The following is a 19,146-nucleotide window of genomic DNA, read 5'->3' on the forward strand; positions in this document are numbered from 1 at the left end:
GGGATTATTTCCATAATATTGTCAGACACTAATAACAACCTGAGCCTGTTTGTGGCAAAAACAACCACCTTTAATGGATATGAACTGATGGTGCAATCGCCCATAAACATTACACTGCAGTCTGTTTCACAGCTGCCGGCTGCAGCACTCGCCTTAATACTTGTTAGTGGGATTGTTCATTATTGGTTTGCATTTTAGTAAGATTTGTTGACAATGACAAAAACACAATATGTCACCAGGCGTATACTTTAAAGCAATGAATTAACTTCAAGTAGTTTTCTTTAAACCACATAAAAAGTGTGGAGGATCAGTCCAGCTGAGCTGCCGAAAGTAGCAGGTAAGGCGGGTTAATATTCACTGAACTGTTTGGGGATGAAGGCTCTGAATGCAGCTCAGTCTTATCCCCTTGTAACACTGAGTAAGTTAACGCTCTCGCCTGGAGCCAAGAGACATACTCCTGATTCATGAATAATGTTAGAAAACACAGGCTTTTATAACCTCGATAAAATATATTTTCATAAGCTGACAGTTGGCGGCATGGTTTGCCGATGGGAAGGTTGTTTTAAAAGTTTCAGTAAATATTTTATTTTCGCTGAAGTCTCTCCTGTTTAATATAAAGATAGGAAGTCAGAAAGTATTCATGTGTGGGGGCAAGTGTGTGTTCTTCATTTGTGTCTATATGTGGGCGCACTTCTGAGGGAAACCTTGTTTGTGTGAATTTGTCTGCAGTGGAAGCCAGACATATCTCCCAAGAAAAATCGAATTTCAGCACCCCATCTCTTTTTTCCTCACAGCTTTATCTGCTCATTTCTCTTTCCTCCATCCTTTGTCCATCTTCATTCTTTTTTCTGTCTTACTTTAAAAGCTGTCTCCCTTTCTCTTATGTCTGTGGCATTTATTCCTTTCTGTTTAAAGTCCTGTCTTTCACTCTAATTATGCGTCCCCTCCTCTCATCTCTCCTTTTAGAAGTTTGTTTTTCCAAACCTGCTTGTCTCTTCTCTTCGCCTGTTGTTTAGATGTTATCGAAATGAACCTATTTGTGTGTTTCATGCAAGTCAATACTCCTGCTCTTTAAGCAGCCCACTCATTTGGACACACATTTGGTTTAAAGCAGCAGATTTCAAAGTCTGACACTCCCTCCAAATTAGAGCTTTGATCGGGCACAAAAAATCAGAACTGACCCGACATGAACTCACATAGTTTCTGCCCAAGTCCAAACCACAGCAGCATGTTAAGGTGTCTTTGTCTTCGAGTGAGCACAGTGGTCTAAAGCAATACGGCGTGCAGATGATGATCACTGCTTTGCGCTGCATGTTACATACATCTCTCCCACTGCTCGCTTTCTCTCTTTTTCCCCTTCCAGTCCAATGTAACTCTTGCCATTTATGCACATGGACTGCCAGTTTCTTGCGTCTCGTTTGCAGTGAACTGGAGTTTGTGTACGGTATTTAAGCAAATGACCCCTAATTCTAATGTTTTTCAATTTAAATCTAATCTAACTCTCAACGTTTTTCATTAGTTATAATGGGTTGATGGCCGCCCACACATTATTCATGAAACCACACAGAGGTAACGTCTGCCTAAAAATACATAAATTGATGGATAAAAATTAAAAAACTGGCACAGAGCCGATCGGATTCAAGCCTGAGGAAATCTTTATAAATTACAGCCTGGAGCAGCCTGAGCCCACCTGGTCCAAATCATGTCCAGACAGGCAGAAAATCAATTCTCTATTTCAAAATACAAGATTGGCACCATTAAAGGTACGCCAAATTACCTAATAGTGGTTCCTTTTTGCAGCGTACTTATAAACGTACAGAAAACTATTATTGGATTGCTTTAAAGAAAACTTAAAAACCTGATCATTCTCAGGCAAGTTAGGGAGTCATAAAGAGTAATTTTTAATCTGGGATTTCTAATTGGATTCATCAATATTTATTTACAAAATGTGATATCAGAAAGTGTCTCAGTGTAAGTCTCACTGAATCTAGAAATATATGACTCATCCATGTTTGTGGAGATCTGACTGAGTTATGACTCCAAGGAGTGTAATTTTTGACACAAATTCACCTGTCATCTCTCCCCTCACACCTCCCTCTGCACCTCTCCCATGCTCCCTTGGGGAGGATGCCACCTCACAGTTAGCTGAGAAGATCAATACCATGATTGATCCTCATATCTGTGCAAAGTTAGAGCCAGGAGACAATTAGCTCAACCTAACATAACAATGGAAACAGACAAAAACAGCTGGCCTGTTTCTGTCCAAAGTTATGTCTGGTTTGTCTGATGTGTACACCAATAGAAAAGTATTAATGAAAAGTTGTTGTTTTAGGTCAACTTTGGACAGCGCCAGTCGAGCTCTCCCCCCTTGCTTTAGCTAAGCTACGTGTGGTACTTGTAGAGACAATATTTTGGAGGGATAATTCTGCTGTTTCTAACAAAAGTGGTAACACATCACTGGCTGTACTTTCTGTAGGAGTGGGGGAAGTGTTCAAAGAACAAATTGGAAAATAGGGAAGAAGTACACTTCATTTAATCTGTGTTGGAATTAATAAATAACTCAAAAATACTTACAGAAAATTGCTGTGACAAACAGATGCATGAAAAGAAACAGAAATTCAAACAAGCCAAATAAATAAAGATGCTGTATAAATAACAAATGAAAACACAAAAAATGGAACAACAAATGGACTTCAACAAAAACAGTTTGACAAAATGAAATGTTCGCGTGATGTTAATCAGTGTGGGTCTGAGCAGAGAGTAATGGATCATCCTGGAGACAGTTTGGTCTCGTGATTTCACTCACCCGGCAGCGGTCCAGTTGTACTTTGAGTGGCTCTGGTTCTGATGCTGGAGGCGCCTGGACTTTGAGCCAGTTCTCACTGCTGTCCACAGCCTGCTCACACTGCTCATACAAGCTGTAGAAGGCCAGCACCTGCAGGACACACACACACACACACACACACACACACACACACACACACACACACACATTTTGAATGAAGGTGATAAAAAAGCCTCCACTCAATTCCCACAAAGACACAAGCAAACACCCACACAACATCTGTCTTGTTTCATGAAAACTCTTTCCTAGTTTGCAGTAGAGCTGCATGATGAGTGTGAATGAAACTCTCTCCACACCTGTGATAACCTGAGAGTGAGTCATATCACATTGCAGTTCTAACTCTGTACCTGGGTAGCAATTTTGATACTTAAAATCTTTGTATATAGTAAATCAGTGCTATTCACCTGCCTCAAGGACACCTCCAGGGGTATTTAAGGCCCACCGTTAAAGCATCATGTCCACATTACAAGAAACATTTCCTGAATTACTGATATCACATAAATAATACATATATGATAATAGCATGTAAATAATCCAGCTTCCCTTTAATCACTTCTGTTTCTTTTCCGTCTTGCTTTGTCTCCCTCCCCCAACACCATCTGCTTGCCTTTTCACTATCCATTAAGTGTAATTGCTCTTTTTGTACAATTTTGTTCAGTTATGGTGACGGACTCTCTCTCTGCCACCCTACGCTCATATTTTGAGTGAAATCCATTTGCCAAAAAGAGAAACAAGAAACAAAGTTAAAGCTACATTTGGTAACTTTTATGACAATAACTCTTTGTCATATTTGCTGAAGCTGTCGCTACATCCACACAGCAGCACATGAGACAGATAATCAGTAAAAAGATTAATGTTCCTCCTCCTCCTGGTGCTCCTAATGTCATTTGCAAGAATTCACCGCAGCCGGGGGAAAACAATCTGAGCTGAGGAGTCTCTAACGCAGCTGTCAATCATATCGATCACCTCTTGTGAAACTAGGCAGCGCTGATTAAATATGAATCAGGATTCTGTTACAGCATTGCCTATTCCTCAACTCAAATGTTTTCAGAAACATATTTCAGTGTACTGTTTAGCTGTAAAATGAGAAAGTTTGCTCTGGCCAGTGGGTGGTGCTTCATTTTCCTGACTTCTTCCAACAGACTTCTTCTTTTTGGCAGCTGGGTCACAAACTTTGTCATTTTACAGCTAAACAGTACACTAAAATATGTTTCTGGAACATATTCAAGGCAAGAAATAGGCAATGTAGTAACAGAATCTTGATTCATATCTAATCAGTGCTGCTGACAGTTTGGCTGCATATCATGAGCCATGATTGACTTCTTGGCTTTGACTGGTAGTTTTCATTCATGTGCAGTAAGGCCATTAGAAGCACTGACAGAAGGCAGAGGAACATTTTTCACAGACTATCTTTCTCATTTAGTGTGGGGTGAATATAGTTACATTTTCACAAATATGACAAAAAGTTATTTCTTTTAAGAGTAACCGACCAGCTTTCAGGATGAATTTGACAATATTTTGTGTTTTAAATTTTCTACACCTATTGCGGTAATATCGTTACTATAAACTCTTTTGGCAATTAGACAATAAGTCATTTAAAATAAAGGAAATCTTCACCAATTTTACACATAAGGATCACTTTAGTAGTCCTGTTGAGTGCTGTGCAGCTTGTGAAAACAGTATCATATCTCCTATTGAGCTTGATACATAGTGGGGATGAAACAGAATATTTCATACTGTGCAGCACATATTTGGATGATTCTTTCTTAAATCTGTCTCGAACAGGTCCCTCAACATCATGGAAATGCGATGTTACATGCTGGAGTATGGCTTTAAAATGCTGTTGTTTTTGTTGTTCAGTCATTTGTCATTGTCATGAAAATCCCATAAAGCTGAATTTGTTCTTGCAGGTGTCCATTTACAAGCTGTTCAAGGGATTTTTGTCACTTTCTGGAGTGGTATATTTGCCAAAGACAAGGTGCTACGAACATCAACTTATATCATACTGAACTGGGTGAGTGAAGCTGGTTTACAGCAGGCAACTGTGGTTAAAAGTAAAGAAAAGAAAAAAACAACAGGGGTGGACGTGTGTGTACGTGTGTACCTTTGTCTGATAAGCCAGCCATGCCAACCTTTCTGCCAACAGGGCACAGAATCCCACCCAGCGCTGGTTCAGCTGATCCGCTGCCTGGGCAATGTCATCAGCACGACTCCCCTCTGGAGGGGGCAGACAGAGAAAAAGGGCCGGCTGTCACACACACATACACACACAGTGATACATGCTTCATAGTTCACATGAGCACGACTGGCCTCTCTGTTGGGGACAGACATGAATACACACACACTTCATGCGCACAAAATGTGGTGAAAGTCATCTGTAGGAGAGATGAGGCGAGCCATCAATATTCTGCACAAAATAAGAGCTCCAGAAACTGATTATCTGCCTGCCCACTGAACACAGGGGCACATACACACATCTCGCTGTGCATTCACGCTCAGCGCCAACATTTTTTTTATGTAAATGGCCAATTTAAAGTGCACGTAAAAGTCCGATGCCCGGGAAATGAAAACCTCCATGAGGTTCCAGGAGGGAAAAATCAATGCTAAAGTTGTACAAAGATGAATTCACGCTCCTGCCTCTAAAAGGGCAAAATGAAGCCCATGGGCTGGATGATAATTGAACCTGCAAGGCACCGTCCTGGCTCGCATGACTCAAGATTGCTTCTTCTTCTTCCTGTAATCGCACCTCCATTAGGTTCCATTTAGATTTACATGTCAAGCGTTTGGCTGATGCTGGTTTCCAGCACAGGTTACTATAAATACAGCAGCATAGGCTTAATGCTAGACAAGTGGCATTACATGTGACTCATTTCCTCCTGTTTGAATAACGTTTGGTAAATAAATAATAAATCATATAATGGTTTGACATTTTGTAAAACATGCTTATTTGATTTCTTGCTGAGTGTTGAATAAGTAGATCATTAACTACTCTCATGTCTGTATGGTAAACAGCCAGCAGCCAATTATCTTGGCTTAGCATAACAACTGGAAGCAGAAGCAATCAGCCAGCCTGGCTCTGTAACATCTCATTTCTTTAAATTGTATGTATATGCTAGAGCTTTATATTGAACAGACAGATTTGAGATTGGTATCGAACTTCTTATCTTCACTCACAAATAATGTGAGTGAGCGCATTTCTCAAAATCTCTAACCAGGGCCATAATCACCATTTTCAGTCTACACCCTCTGTGACACAACCCATGAGGGGGGTCTGGTTGGGATTCCCCCAATATGACACAGCTAAACCATTTTCGAGCATTTTGACACAAAAATCTTTGTGTGTGAGATTGGGGGGGGGTCAGCATATGATTGGAGGCAACACAAGAAAGTAGGGATGCACCGAATATTTGGTAACCGAATATATTCGGCCGAATATTGCAAAAAAACACACATTCGGTATTCGGTGGAATAAGTGAAAAGCAAGGCCGAATAATAGCGGCGTGTTTTGATAACGCAATCAAACAGCGTGCGGTGACGGACGGAGTAAAATGTCGGCAGTGTGGCGATATTTTACTCCGTCCGTCACCGCACTCGCATTTGCGACTAAAAATAGTTTTGTGCGGGCAAAATAAATCATTCAGCACGCTGTGTGAGTACAGATTTCAACCAGCAGCAGAAACGAAACGGCGAATCCCGCCGGTTGTGGGTTGAACGGGGGTCACAGACACGGACAGGAATACGTATTCCTGTCAAATACGGCGGCGCATGATAACGGCTTACCGGCGACGGAGAAGTCCGGCTCCAGGTGAATAACTTGTTGTCATGACTGCCCAAAAGTACCTGAACAGCCGAGCCATGGCGGCACACAGTATGTGGCGTATAAGAGGAGAAACGAGCCGTTCACATTTCTCTCTTTTAGTCTTTCAGTGGCAGGTAACAGCCCACAAACCTCACCGCACTTTAGGGACTGTTCTTTACTTATGAAGGGACTTGTCAGGGGAGGAGGGTGGCTGGTTGATTTTTTATTTCATTTATTTATTTTATTTTGATCCCCCCTATGTTAATCACTCATTGATTTTGTTTTTCAAGTATGAATAAGTCAATAAGTAATTTATTCCATTGAAATATCATTGATGTATTATAGAAAAGTGATTTATCTTTTTATAAATGACAAAAGGCACATCTGCCTCATTTTTGTTGTGGTATCCTGATCCTACTCAGAACCATGATACTTTCACTGGTATCGTACCGTGGGTCCCAATTTTGGTACCGTGACAACACTAGTCTGGAGGGGGTTCATCTGCAAAAACTAATGAAAAACTAAAAAACGGCATTCGGTATTCGGTACTCGGTATTCGGCCAAGCGTTTAATATTATTCGGCTTCGGCCACAAATTTTCATTTCGGTGCATCCCTACAAGAAAGTGCCCCCACCATGACTCTCTGACCTTTTAATGCCTTTTCTTTTTTTTAATTAAAACACTATCACATTACAAAAACTGTAACAGCTGGCAATGATGTAGCCTGCAGGGATGACATTTTTTTGGGTGGCCAACTTCAACGACTACATCGAGTTGGGTCTCTCACAAAACACATATGGTATTTCCCTGGTGAATTTTGGATTACTGCAGAAAAAAACTGTGAAAACAAAACTGCCACATTTTGTTCAATGAGATAACACATTCACATTCATGATTTCTCAAGTGTAAATGCAATGGCCCAAAGTAAAAAGTTAATGTTAGGCTGTAAATGAAGTGCACCACAGTCACATATCTGGGCGTCGCCACTACAACAAGGCTGTAAAGCCGTGTTCGATGACGTTATGTAATCTCATTTAGCTACTTGTTAGCAGACGCCTGTTTTTAAGACACATAAATGATCAAAAATCTCTCAAGCTGGTGCTAACCCCAGACCTTATTTCAGGCATCTAACCATTCCCATTCCGAAAACCCACCGACTTCAAGACGAGGGAACCACAGGTGCAAAAATGCTAACTCATTTATGGGCTTTGGGACTCCTGCACCACTCCATGCTAACTTCTAATGAGGTGATGTTTTTGGAGCTTTATTCATGAGCTTCATCAAAGTTCGGCCTGGGTTTAACCACATTATTTCACATATTAACATTTCTTTTAGCCATATTACATTAAAACACATTATAGAGTAAATATAGCACATTACATCGTATTTATTTATGATATTATTTGCACACAAAAGCATTATTTTTTTCTTTCTCCCTCACTTCCAAGCACACAGAGACTCACACACACACACACACACACACCATTCAGTAAGTTGGGGGATGTTCTGGCATGTTCTGTTTGGATTGTGGTTAAAGCACTAAAAGTGAAAAGTATAAACTGAGTGCTTTTCTGCTTTCAGAAGCCCCAACAATTGCACAAGGACAGAGGAGAGGACGGAACGAGAAGAAACATCTCTCTCTTTCTGTCTGTTCCTCTCTCTATCAGTGTTTCTATGGAGACAAGGAGAGAGGGTGGGACAGGTGGAGGCGTTGCCATGGGGACAGACAGGGTATGTGCGTGCGTGTGTGTGTATGCATGTGAATGAAGTGTGTGTGAGTGTGCGAGTGCACGTTACCCTGCTCGACCAGGGTCTGCGCTGTGCGCGTTGCTTCCTGAAGCTTTCGGTACTTCTCTGGCCGCTCTCTCTCTATCGCCTATGGCAAAGAGAAAGAGAGGTAGAGGGAGAGTGATGGGGCAGAGGAAGATAAAGGAAGTTAAAGGACAAGAGACAGACAAGGAGAGGCAGCAAGACAAAAAGAACAACAGGCTGACAGCAAGAGAATTATTATTTATTTCAAGGAAAGATTCAAGAATCTCAAGAATCAATGTCAAATTCAACAGATTGTTACTCTCCAAGAAAACAAGCTCCTGCAGCTTCCATCAACCTCTGACCCTATTCTGCTGCAACATTAGGACAACCTGAGCATGTCTGGTATGTTTTTGGCAAGCAGTGAAAAGGTCTGAGGTGAACAGATTGGTCCTTGATCACTTAATAGCATTATTCTGAAAAGTTAAAGATTTTCGTGGGAAATGGTTTGTACTATGTGAAAAGGAAAAGTTCAACACTTTCAGCAATAACCTTTTCAAATTCTTATGTAAAGGATGAGTAGAAAAAACATTTAGGGAGTTAAAATTTCCTGTAAGCTAACACCAAAGCTCAAATGGTAAATTCATTGTTCAAATGCTCTGAACATAAAAATTCAAAACATCTTCTTTGTAGTGTCCATCCTGTTTCCATGTTACGACTAAAGCTCATGAACACACTGAAGTCAGAAGAACAACCATTCAAAGAGCATGTGAATGCACCATTGACCTTGGCTGGCGGAGGTCTCGACTTGTGTTCAACTGTTTCTCGCTCACTTGCCATAGTAGGCAACGTGAGCAGCACCTTACAATAAGAGTGAGTGGGAAGAGTTGAGGATTCATGAGCACTCGGATTTTCCGCGGGTTGACCTGGTACGCGCCGGACAGTTCAAAAAGATTCATTCATTTTCGCCTTTCACTACTAGTAGTGCAGGGATTGCAGTTATATCCACAGGCACCACAGTTATCTATACAGTGTGTGTGTGTCTGTGTGTGTGTGTGTGCGTGCATGTGTGCATTTTAAAGGATTTAGGTTAAAAATTATTTAAACTGTAAAGAATACAGCTGAGTTAAAGTTATGAGGACTTAAATATCTCCTCCGTTAGAGAGACCCAACAGCTTTAGCATGTGACTCGAGTAAAATCAAGACTCACTTTGCTCCCTAATACTGTGTTCTAAAGGAATTTAATGTTGTTTCTTTTATAAGCTGCTGCAGAGAGCCGATCTGACAGAAAAGTTGAAGAGGCAACTGAGATCAGAGGAGATTTTGAAGAATCTGCCTACCTAAAATTCATCACTTTGCATCTATTACCACAGTGCATGCATCACTTGTAATGCCAGTAGTTAAGTTTCAGATTTTGTTCACAAACAGTGTTTAAAGGCTTCATACACTGTTTATGGGGGCTGCAGTGGATTTGAGTTTTACTCATTTATTATGAATGATTTGTTGGCACATTTATAAATGCTGAGCAGTCACACAGTTTGTGTTGTGCCTTATCTACAGCTTTAATTGTTATCATTAACAAAGCATGCATCAGCACATTGTGAGCCCCTTATAAGCTTTATCTATTTATAAGTATTTCTCATTCATGATGAATGTAATTACATGAGTAAATATATATAAATTGTTTTCTGCCTCTAATTTAAAGTTGCAGCAAATGGTTCATGTCGGGGACAAGCACTAATTTAGAAAAGATAATATAGTTAGTTATCAAGGTGTTTGAATTTAATGTCAAACTAATGGTTCTTAATTCTTACAAAATGTCAGTGTTCTTAATTTGATTTATTTAAAGGGTGAATCTGGTGTTTTTCAACTGGACTCTGTTTTCCTTTATTTCTTTTTTGTTTTCATGTGATGAATGAGAACAAAGATTTTCAAAATTGGTCCAATATTGAAAGAGAGCTGCAGCCAGCAACGGCACATAAGGCTGCAATGAAACCACTTGGGGCATGTTTTCACCGTCAATGTACGTCTGCTAGAAGTGGTTGTTTTTGTGTCTGCCAACATTATTAAAAGGATCCGTAGAGAGACAGACCTTTCTGTTTTTGTTTAACCAGAATCAGCCCCAGAATTGCCATTGCTAAACCCACCACATTTCATTTAAATCAACAGTAATTTAAGTGTGTATAGAGCCAGCATGTTTTCACACCTAACTGGGTGAATTTAAAGTTTCAACATACCCACAGTTGGTGAATGTTTTAACAGTGGAAAGACAAACCAAGAAGGTTTATGTGACTTTTGTTTCTGTAAACTTTGAAAAAAGTGTGTTTTCACAATGATAACATTACTGTTTATTTAAACAGAGTCTGGTGGGTGGCAATTTCAGGGCTGTTTCTGGTTAAACAAAAAAGACCTCACTTTATCTCTGAAGGTATCCTTTCCATAATGTTGGCAGACACTTATATTAAAAATATATGCCAGTCAGTGGCGTAAACTTACTGTGTGGTTACATTGCAGCCTGTTGCACTGCCGTCTCAATACTTCATCGATATCAGTGTTGTTCCCATTAATCACTCAGTAATGTTAAAGGCGTTACTCGTAGTGGTGAGGCCACTACATCCAATCAGCAGCGAGACAGAAATGTGAATGAGCTGTGAATGTGCAGATATAACAAGCTAAGCTACGCTGTTGCTTTAGCTTCATAATTAGCATACAGATATAAGAGTGCTATCAATCTTCTCATCCCACTCCTGGTCCATAGAGCTGCATTCCCCAAACTGCTTAACTATTCTTTTAAGCTACTTAGAAGTACCTATTTGTATCACAACAACACGTTGTTGCTATATTTTTTGTATTTGCTACAGTGAGTAGAAGCTGGTATAGTAGCCACCTTCCTTCATTTTCCTGTTTATCATGTTTGTGTTGTACTTTAGAGGTCAAACCTAGCAAGTTGACATGCATAGGAGGCTGCTGCAGAAAAGTTTAAAAACTCCATAGTCATTATGGACACTTTACTGCATCTCATACTTCCGCCGTGCCACATCAGCGTTGTCCTGTATGCATAATCACTGCTCAGAATGTCCTCACAGACATGATTGCTATATGGAAGGTAAAATTCATTTCTAACCCAACTGTGTGATGGAACCTTGTTATTTCAGCATCACAGGTCTCAGCAGATTAAGCTCCGCGGGGCATCGCATCACACACTCACGCGCACACACTCACGCGCACACACACACACACACACACACACACACACACAATGTGTTTTTACCTGCACTTTGTCATGCAGCTCCTGTATGCTGCCGTCCTTGCGTGACACGGAGAACTCAGGGCTCTGTAGGATAGCCTCGCCACGGGTCATGTAGCTGTGGACTTCTGTGAAGTCCACGTCAAACCTGAGAACACAAACACAGACAGACACTTGGCACTGTTACCTGCTATGCTGATATTTTTGAGCACATATGATACTTGTTGCTGCTGTTTTCTATACATTTCAAGATTGCATCCTGTGTTGTTCCTGTTAATCTGAACAACTTGAATTGTATTCTAGCATTTAAGTTAGTCTAAACTCTACAGTTCTGAAGTCATCTGCTGTATGTAAACACAAAAAAACTACCCTAACACAGTGGTGGAAGAAGTATTCAGATCCTTTACTTAAAAGAGTACTCCAGATACTTCATATTCCATTAAGTTTAGGGACTTTTTTTTGCTAAAGTCAGCAAGAAGCACCCAAAACCTTGAATCCTACATTCCCCATAATCCAATTTAGCAGAATCTTTTTCTTTGAACCTCCCAGCCTAGTAAGCCCACATCTTTCAAACTCCTGCTCTTCAAACGTTTCCTTAATATGTAAAGTAGAATTTCTGTTATAAATTTATACACTTTAAGTCCAAGCTAAGAAAACCCTGATGACATCACCATAACATCATCAGTTATTTTCTCAGACATATACATGATGATACAACTGTTTTCACAGGCTGACGCCATGTTCACACTTGAGGTGAAAGTACCACAGTATGCCGACTGCCAAGCGAGCATGCAGCAGTATGGCTGTTTTGAATTTTTCTAATCACATGTAGAGCTCTGTCTCTGTCTGTCAGCTTGAGTGTGTGTATGTGTGTGTATATGTGTGTCTGCTTGTCTCTCTTGCTCTGTTTAGACACAACTGACAAATTCGTGGAGTAAGTTGGCGGGGTAATTTAAAGAAAACAATCACAAACAGCAGTGATACTAGGCTTTTTCTTTCTTATTTGTTTGATTATTTTGGGGCTTTTATTGCCTTTATTTTAGAACAGCTGGAGAGTGACAGGAAAGAGGGGACAGACAGAGGGAATGACACGCAACAAAGCATTGGAATCAAACCCGGACGCTCTAGGTGAGCTAGAGGTTGCCCAAATACTAGGGGTATTATGTATACCATATGTATTTCTGATCAATTTCATCGTGGGGGTTAAAAATTGGGAAGAACAGCAAGGAGAGGGATCAGAATATCTAACCATATCTAATACATCCTTTATATCCTTCATAATTAGATTATCAGTCTGTTTTCTTGCCAGGTTCACTTATGGCTTTCAGAGAAAACAGACCAGATGGCGAAACTATTGCCGCAGATCATGAGACGGCCATGGAGCTCCGTGCCGGTCCCGGGGGAACAGCTCAATTAGTTAACATGGCTGCCAAAAGGGAGCAGGCAGGGCCCTATGGAAAACTGGGGTACTTTGGCGTCAAGTGTGAACCTGGCGTGATGAGTATTCCTCTGACCTTTAGTGTTTATTTTATATATTTTTTTAAAGACATTTTTTGGCATTTTTATGCTTTATTGAGAGACAGAGACGTGTGAAAATGGAAATACTCTATTATAGTACAAGTTCCCAAAAGCTCTAGTGAAGTTCAGTCCTTGAGAAAACACTTTCACCACTGCAGAACAGATCCTCCTCTAAGGTTTCCTGCTTCACTACTCTACAAAACGCAAAAGGATTTCCAACTTCTACTTCACTATTATCAAAGGTTCTTTTTAAAACGGCCTCTATTACTACCATCACAAATACTCATGATCAGTATCTGCAGTGTTTCATCACCTACCTGCTGAGATAAGACAGCAGAAAGGGGTGCATGTAACTGAACATTTCACACAAGTTAGAAAGGAAACTTAGGATGTCATAACACAATTCAGAGTACACCTCCTCAGTGTAGCAACACATGCCCACCTTTTCCTGAGTTCTGAATCCACCACGACTTGTCTCTTCTTCTGTGGTGGCGGTGACTCTCGGGTCTGGCGTACAGCTGACACCTTCTCCCTCGTCGTCACCTTGGTAACGGTCGCCGTGACAGAGTGGGTCAGCTCAGACTGCTGGGCCACGCTGACAGTTGATGATAGCTAAATGTGCACACACGCACACACAAAAAACATTTAGACAAACCGCACACAACAGCAGGCGCTGTATCAGTTTACAAGGATCTGTCAAAACCATACAGATCCCAAATCACCACTTAGCACACTCTCACATCTGTCTGAGTGCCTGCACGCACACACACACACACACACACACACACACGCACACGCACACACTCAGAATGCAACAGTGTCCTTGAGAGGCGATGAGTCAAAGATCAGTTACATCAATCATACCTTATCTCAACAAATGTATAAGACGTGATGTGTGCGGAGTTTCGACAGCTACAGATGTGAGGATGAGTGTGTGTGTCACTGAGTGAGTATGAACTCAGACAGCTGTGAGACGGTTAAGTAGCGACTTGGGATTTCTGTGACTCTGACAGATTGTAATGGCACAAAAGGAGGGGTGTGAGAGAGATATTACACAGAGTGCATTTGTGTCTGTGTGTGTGTGTGTGTTTTTGTGGGCGTTGCATGCTTAGATGAAGGTGTGTGCTTATTCAAATTCTGAGCAAATTCTGTCTTCTTGTGATAACGTGTGTGTGTGTGTGTGTGTGTGCGTGCAGGTTTGTTTCAGCAGGGAAGCGCCTAATAACAGTTAAGCTGTGAGTACAACTACTAGGATAGCCTTGCTACCATGGAAACATGTGTGTGTGTGTGCAGCTGAAATGGTGGAGACTGTGTGTGCCTGCAGAGGTCAATCTGCTAATTATCTGACTGATTATAATGGACAAGTAATTGAGAAAGAGAGAGACAAAGAGAGGGGGAGTGGGAGTGACAGAGGGATGGTGCAAGAGTCACATACTGTACTTGTATTTGATGAACTGTTTATGTTATTCTCGCCTTGTACGTGTTCTAATATTATTTTAGTTTATTTCAATTTTGAAAAGTCTATTATAGGTGCACCATGCTTAGGTTTTATTGATTTCGCTATCATTCTGTCTTTGAGTGCTTCTTAACGGTTCCTACTGAAAAAAAAATCTTTTAAAACAGCTCACAAATGCATAGTTTCATTTTTTAAAAAGGCTCAATAATCCCCTAAAACAGCTTGTCATTGTAGTTTTTAGCAAAAATCAGTAAAACAGAAGAAAATAGCCCATTTGTTGGGACTATTTACAGCGGTGGATTGATCCACTCTAGTGCTGAGGGTTTGCATGAACTGCATGAAAACACTTATGTTTAGACGATCACTTTAATGTCTCTCTGCTCTGATATGAACCTCTCAAGCAGTGTTAAAGGAAAAGTTTCACATTTTCTGACAGGTAACTAAAACCAATATATCGTTTTCTACAAAGCCAGACTCCAATGAGGAAAACAGTGATTTAACATGAACACAGGAGATGCTGGTCTGCTGCTTAAATCAAGTAATTTTTTTGTGTTATTGTGTGACTTTGGGGTTTTAAATGGTTGATTTGGATTTACTAAAATCACAGAGTGTCACAAACTAAGTGATCAAAGCATTGGGAGACCAGCAGCTCTCTGTGCTGATTGATGTAAAATTGCTGTTTTTATCAATGGAGTCTGGTGGCTTTGACAAAAGCATAGATGGGGAACTGAGGCCGTTAACCACTTCCTGTTGGAAAAGGGCTCTCTGACGGAAATGTAAAGTGGTGAGAGCACTCCTGAACTGTTATTGTTTTTGGCTTGGGTTTTTTGCAAGTGGCTGAAAAACATTTTGTTGCTGACCCTCTCCACAGCTTCAGTGTTGGCATTCTTGCTCATGACAAACTGAGGGCATGCCAGTTGACATCTAATATAGGCAACATACTGACAATGGAAAAGTATCACATGAAAACTATCCCTTTACAAAGAAGTGTATTTCCAAAGCGTTACACTGCTCCTTTAAGTCCAAGCTTTTGAGCTTTTGAGAACAGTGAGTGGTGCCTGAGAAGGAGCACTCAGGGCATAAATGTTCCTTTGCAAACCTGTAATATAAATAATTCCAATCACTTACTCAACTCTCAGTGTGAAGCTGCCCACAGGGAGCATAAAAGTACCATTACAGTGCAGTGTCTTTATCAGCAAAAGTCCAAAACCACAGACACACTTTGTCTTTATCTTATCACTTGTCACTGAGCATGTCAGTTTTAAAAGCACAGATATGACAATGGAGATAAAGACTGAGAGGAGTTGTGTAGTTACAGGAGGAGATGAGAGAGCAGCAGGGAAAAGTGACAATTGAGCAATCAAACATTATCAGAGAAGTGATAATGAAGAGTGATCATCATCACTGTGTTTCTGCTCAGGACAGTGCAGATGCCAAAGGATTGTTCACACAAGTGTCAGTCCTAATTTCACCTTTCCCTCCTCAGTATTCTCCACAGGTTTGTAACATTAACCTCTCTAGGTGTTCAGTGACCTCTGTCACCCAGCCAGTCCATTTATTTCTCTCTGTCCCTCAGGCTAAACACTAGCAGCCACCAGGACTCAGTTTGTTCACAGTGTTCTTCTATCTAGCGGGACAAAATGTGACCGCAGTGCGTCTAGATGCTACATGGATTTTGTTTTGACAGAAAACCAAAGTGAGTCATCTGTAGGGCTATAAAGCAAAACAAAACAGTTTGGTGAACCAGCAGAGCACACTGACAGCTTTTATGTTTGAGTAGAAGAAGAGGAGATAGGACTTGTCTTATAAAGAAGGCTCGTGGTTCATGTTTTCATAGCCTTTGTCTACATTGGTGACACTCATTCTGCCTTTAATCGTAACTTTCTTCTTCTGTTCAAGCTGCTGTTCTTTAATCAGCCCTTTGTTTTTTAATCTCAGTCCCTGAGTTGCAACTTCCTGCTGGTTTTCATTCCGCTACCTAATCACAAACTGATTAAGGCCTGGGACACTGAGTGAATGAAATGAAGTGCAATCATCTAGTTGGTAGGATGGAGAAAGAGCTCAGCAGAGTCTGAGCCGTGAGGACCACAGCTGAGACTGACCTGAGCAGACAGCTGGCAAAAGGCTGAAGCAAAGTTGTTTTGACTTAACTTTACTTTAACCTACAAGTTAAACCCATGAGTCACTAACATGTCCGCTCTATGCTTTTGTAGCATAATCTTATTCTGTATGTATGAATGTAGTTGGTAGGGTGCACACCAGCAAGCAATTACAAGCATACAAGATAATAGAAGCTTACAACGATCATCTGTGGACTCAGAGCTTTGTATGTTAACATCAGAAATCCTCCCTCGCCAAAGACAACGACACAATGTATGTATGAGGCTTGAGTTATAATGAATTAATGTTACGTCATAACAGCGAATTCTGTGTTTTTGGCTTGTTAGCTAGCGTAGTTCAGAACTCAGTGATGTGGTTGTTATGCAAACATGAATTCCGCCTCTGTTTTACTGTAACACAAGAAGTTTTGATTGTGTCCTCAGTCCAGTGGAAATCAGAAAGAGTGACCGTGCTAATTGGTGACCCTCAGCTGAATGCGTCCTTGGTTGCTCATACTAACTTGCATAAATGGTTACTGTGGATAATAAACACAGAGGAATATGTGTTTAAAAAAACAGCTGCTGTCAGTACAAGTAACCATGACCCATTAGGTGAGTCACCAGGTAACACACCTGATGCCCACAAATGGTCGAAATTCTGTAGAACTTGAATTCACTGTTGGAAAATCGATTCTGACAACCTAACACACAACAACCAAAACATGTTTCAGCTTTTGACAGAGCAAAATGCCACTTCATGCACTTACTTTTGATGATGTCAGCTGAAAAATGGTCCATTGTTTATGGAAAAAATGCTGTAACTATTTCTTGGCTGGGCGCAGGGTCCTCCGCTGGTTGCCCGGCAACCTTGTGGCAGCCAGTGTTGGGCAAGTTACTTAAAAAATTAACTAATAACCCATAACTGATTTAATCTTAGGGTAGGCGTTCTAGTTGTTAACATCAGTGGGCCAGTGAGGAAAACACAACAAACAGGAGTATGTACATTTGGTAGAGACTAACCACCTCCCTCCATCTCAGGCCACTGCACCAAGCTAGCACATCCAGGACCAGTCTGTCCAAGTGCATATAATACTGCTACTGGGCACCACTTACAATACACCTAAACATGTCCTTGGCAGCCTGGTATATAAATGCTAAAAAACCCAACTGATGTACCTGGGAGCTGCTCATCTCCAGACTCTGTATCAGTCGGTCCCAGCGCTGGGCGAAGCTGTCTAGTCTGGCCTCCAGTTTGTTGGCCACCTCTTTGTTCTTGACGCTAGACAGCAGGTCTTGACTCATGGAGCACAGCTTGTCCATGGTGGGACGCTTCACCTCCAGGTCTGCCTTCACCGTCTGATACACACAGAGGATGGTGATTTAAACATTTCTGTTTTATTGTGCAGGAGGACTTACACTGAAGTTACTTCATGTACGTTCCTCCTTTGTCCTTAATGAAAAATTCAGTAGATCTGTTACAGGGAGACTTACAGCAAGACGGCGGAGGCAGGCCACCATCTCTGCTTGGTCTTTCAGGTTGGAGGTTTTGATTGAGCGAACCAGCTCCTCTTTCTGAGTCAGCCAGGAGTCAAATAAACACTGTGAGGAGAGGAGAGGAGAGGAGAGGAGAGGAGAGGAGAGGAGAGGAGAGGAGAGAGGAGATGGTGCAAAAAGGAAAGACAAGAAGAGGAGATAAGAGGAGAGAAATGAGGAGAGGTGATGAAGGGAAGGAGAGTGAAACAAGAACAAAGTAGGAGTAAGAGGGGAAGCAGCAGAAATCCAAAGAGAAGAGAGTGGTAGAACACAGAAAGAAGAGGAGGAAGAGTGGACGGATGGCAGAGGGGGAAGAGAAGGGGAACGAGAAGATAGGAAGAGAGGGAGCAGGAGGAGAAACACATCTTATCATGTGGGAGGCGGCACACTTGAGGCCATTGTCTCCTGTTGGTACAGACAGCTCTTGACTGCAGCATCCTCCTCAGGCCTATTGTCTGTGACAGCATCTCTCCCTGTGCCCGGGATTACAAGGTGAATATTTCTGTTATCAGTGCACGGACAGTTCATTTGCAACCAGAGCCTGGGGCGCTAGTTCAACAAGCATTTAGCCAGAGAACGGGGGAAAATTGAATTCAATGTATTTCCTGATGTTTTGAATAATTAATCAAATTAAATTTGGGTCTTATGGACGTCTTGAAGCCATTGCAGCCAATGGCACATCATTATAAAACACAGTGGAGAGGTTATTTCATGATGAATCTCTACTTCTCTATGTAACTAGGTAATCACACTTAATCAAATGGGCGCCTGATGCCCCGAGTCTCACATTTTATGCACATTAGGCAGAGCTGCAATGCAAATATAGACACTTTTTAAAAGTGAGACAACAACATGCAAAAACAGATTTATCTAGATTTTATTATGGTGTCACTGAGCAAA

General features: G+C 41.2%; 1 protein-coding gene across 4 annotated transcripts in view; it reads right to left on the reverse strand.

Moving 5' to 3' along the window:
- dmd (dystrophin) overlaps nt 1-19,146 on the reverse strand; it is a 353,683-nt gene that overhangs the window by 141,795 nt on the left and 192,742 nt on the right. For all 4 annotated transcript variants that reach the window (XM_050063154.1, XM_050063152.1, XM_050063151.1 and 1 more), the window contains 7 exons: nt 18,205-18,312; nt 17,890-18,069; nt 13,601-13,770; nt 11,665-11,788; nt 8,442-8,520; nt 4,950-5,062; nt 2,807-2,935 (listed from right to left, as the gene is read on the reverse strand). In XM_050063154.1, coding sequence (XP_049919111.1) covers nt 2,807-2,935; nt 4,950-5,062; nt 8,442-8,520; nt 11,665-11,788; nt 13,601-13,770; nt 17,890-18,069; nt 18,205-18,312 — 903 coding nt within the window. The remainder of the gene's footprint in view (nt 1-2,806; nt 2,936-4,949; nt 5,063-8,441; nt 8,521-11,664; nt 11,789-13,600; nt 13,771-17,889; nt 18,070-18,204; nt 18,313-19,146) is intronic.

The sequence above is a fragment of the Epinephelus moara genome, chromosome 15 (assembly GCF_006386435.1).
Source record: "Epinephelus moara isolate mb chromosome 15, YSFRI_EMoa_1.0, whole genome shotgun sequence".
NCBI classification, from domain to species: Eukaryota; Metazoa; Chordata; class Actinopteri; order Perciformes; family Serranidae; genus Epinephelus; species Epinephelus moara.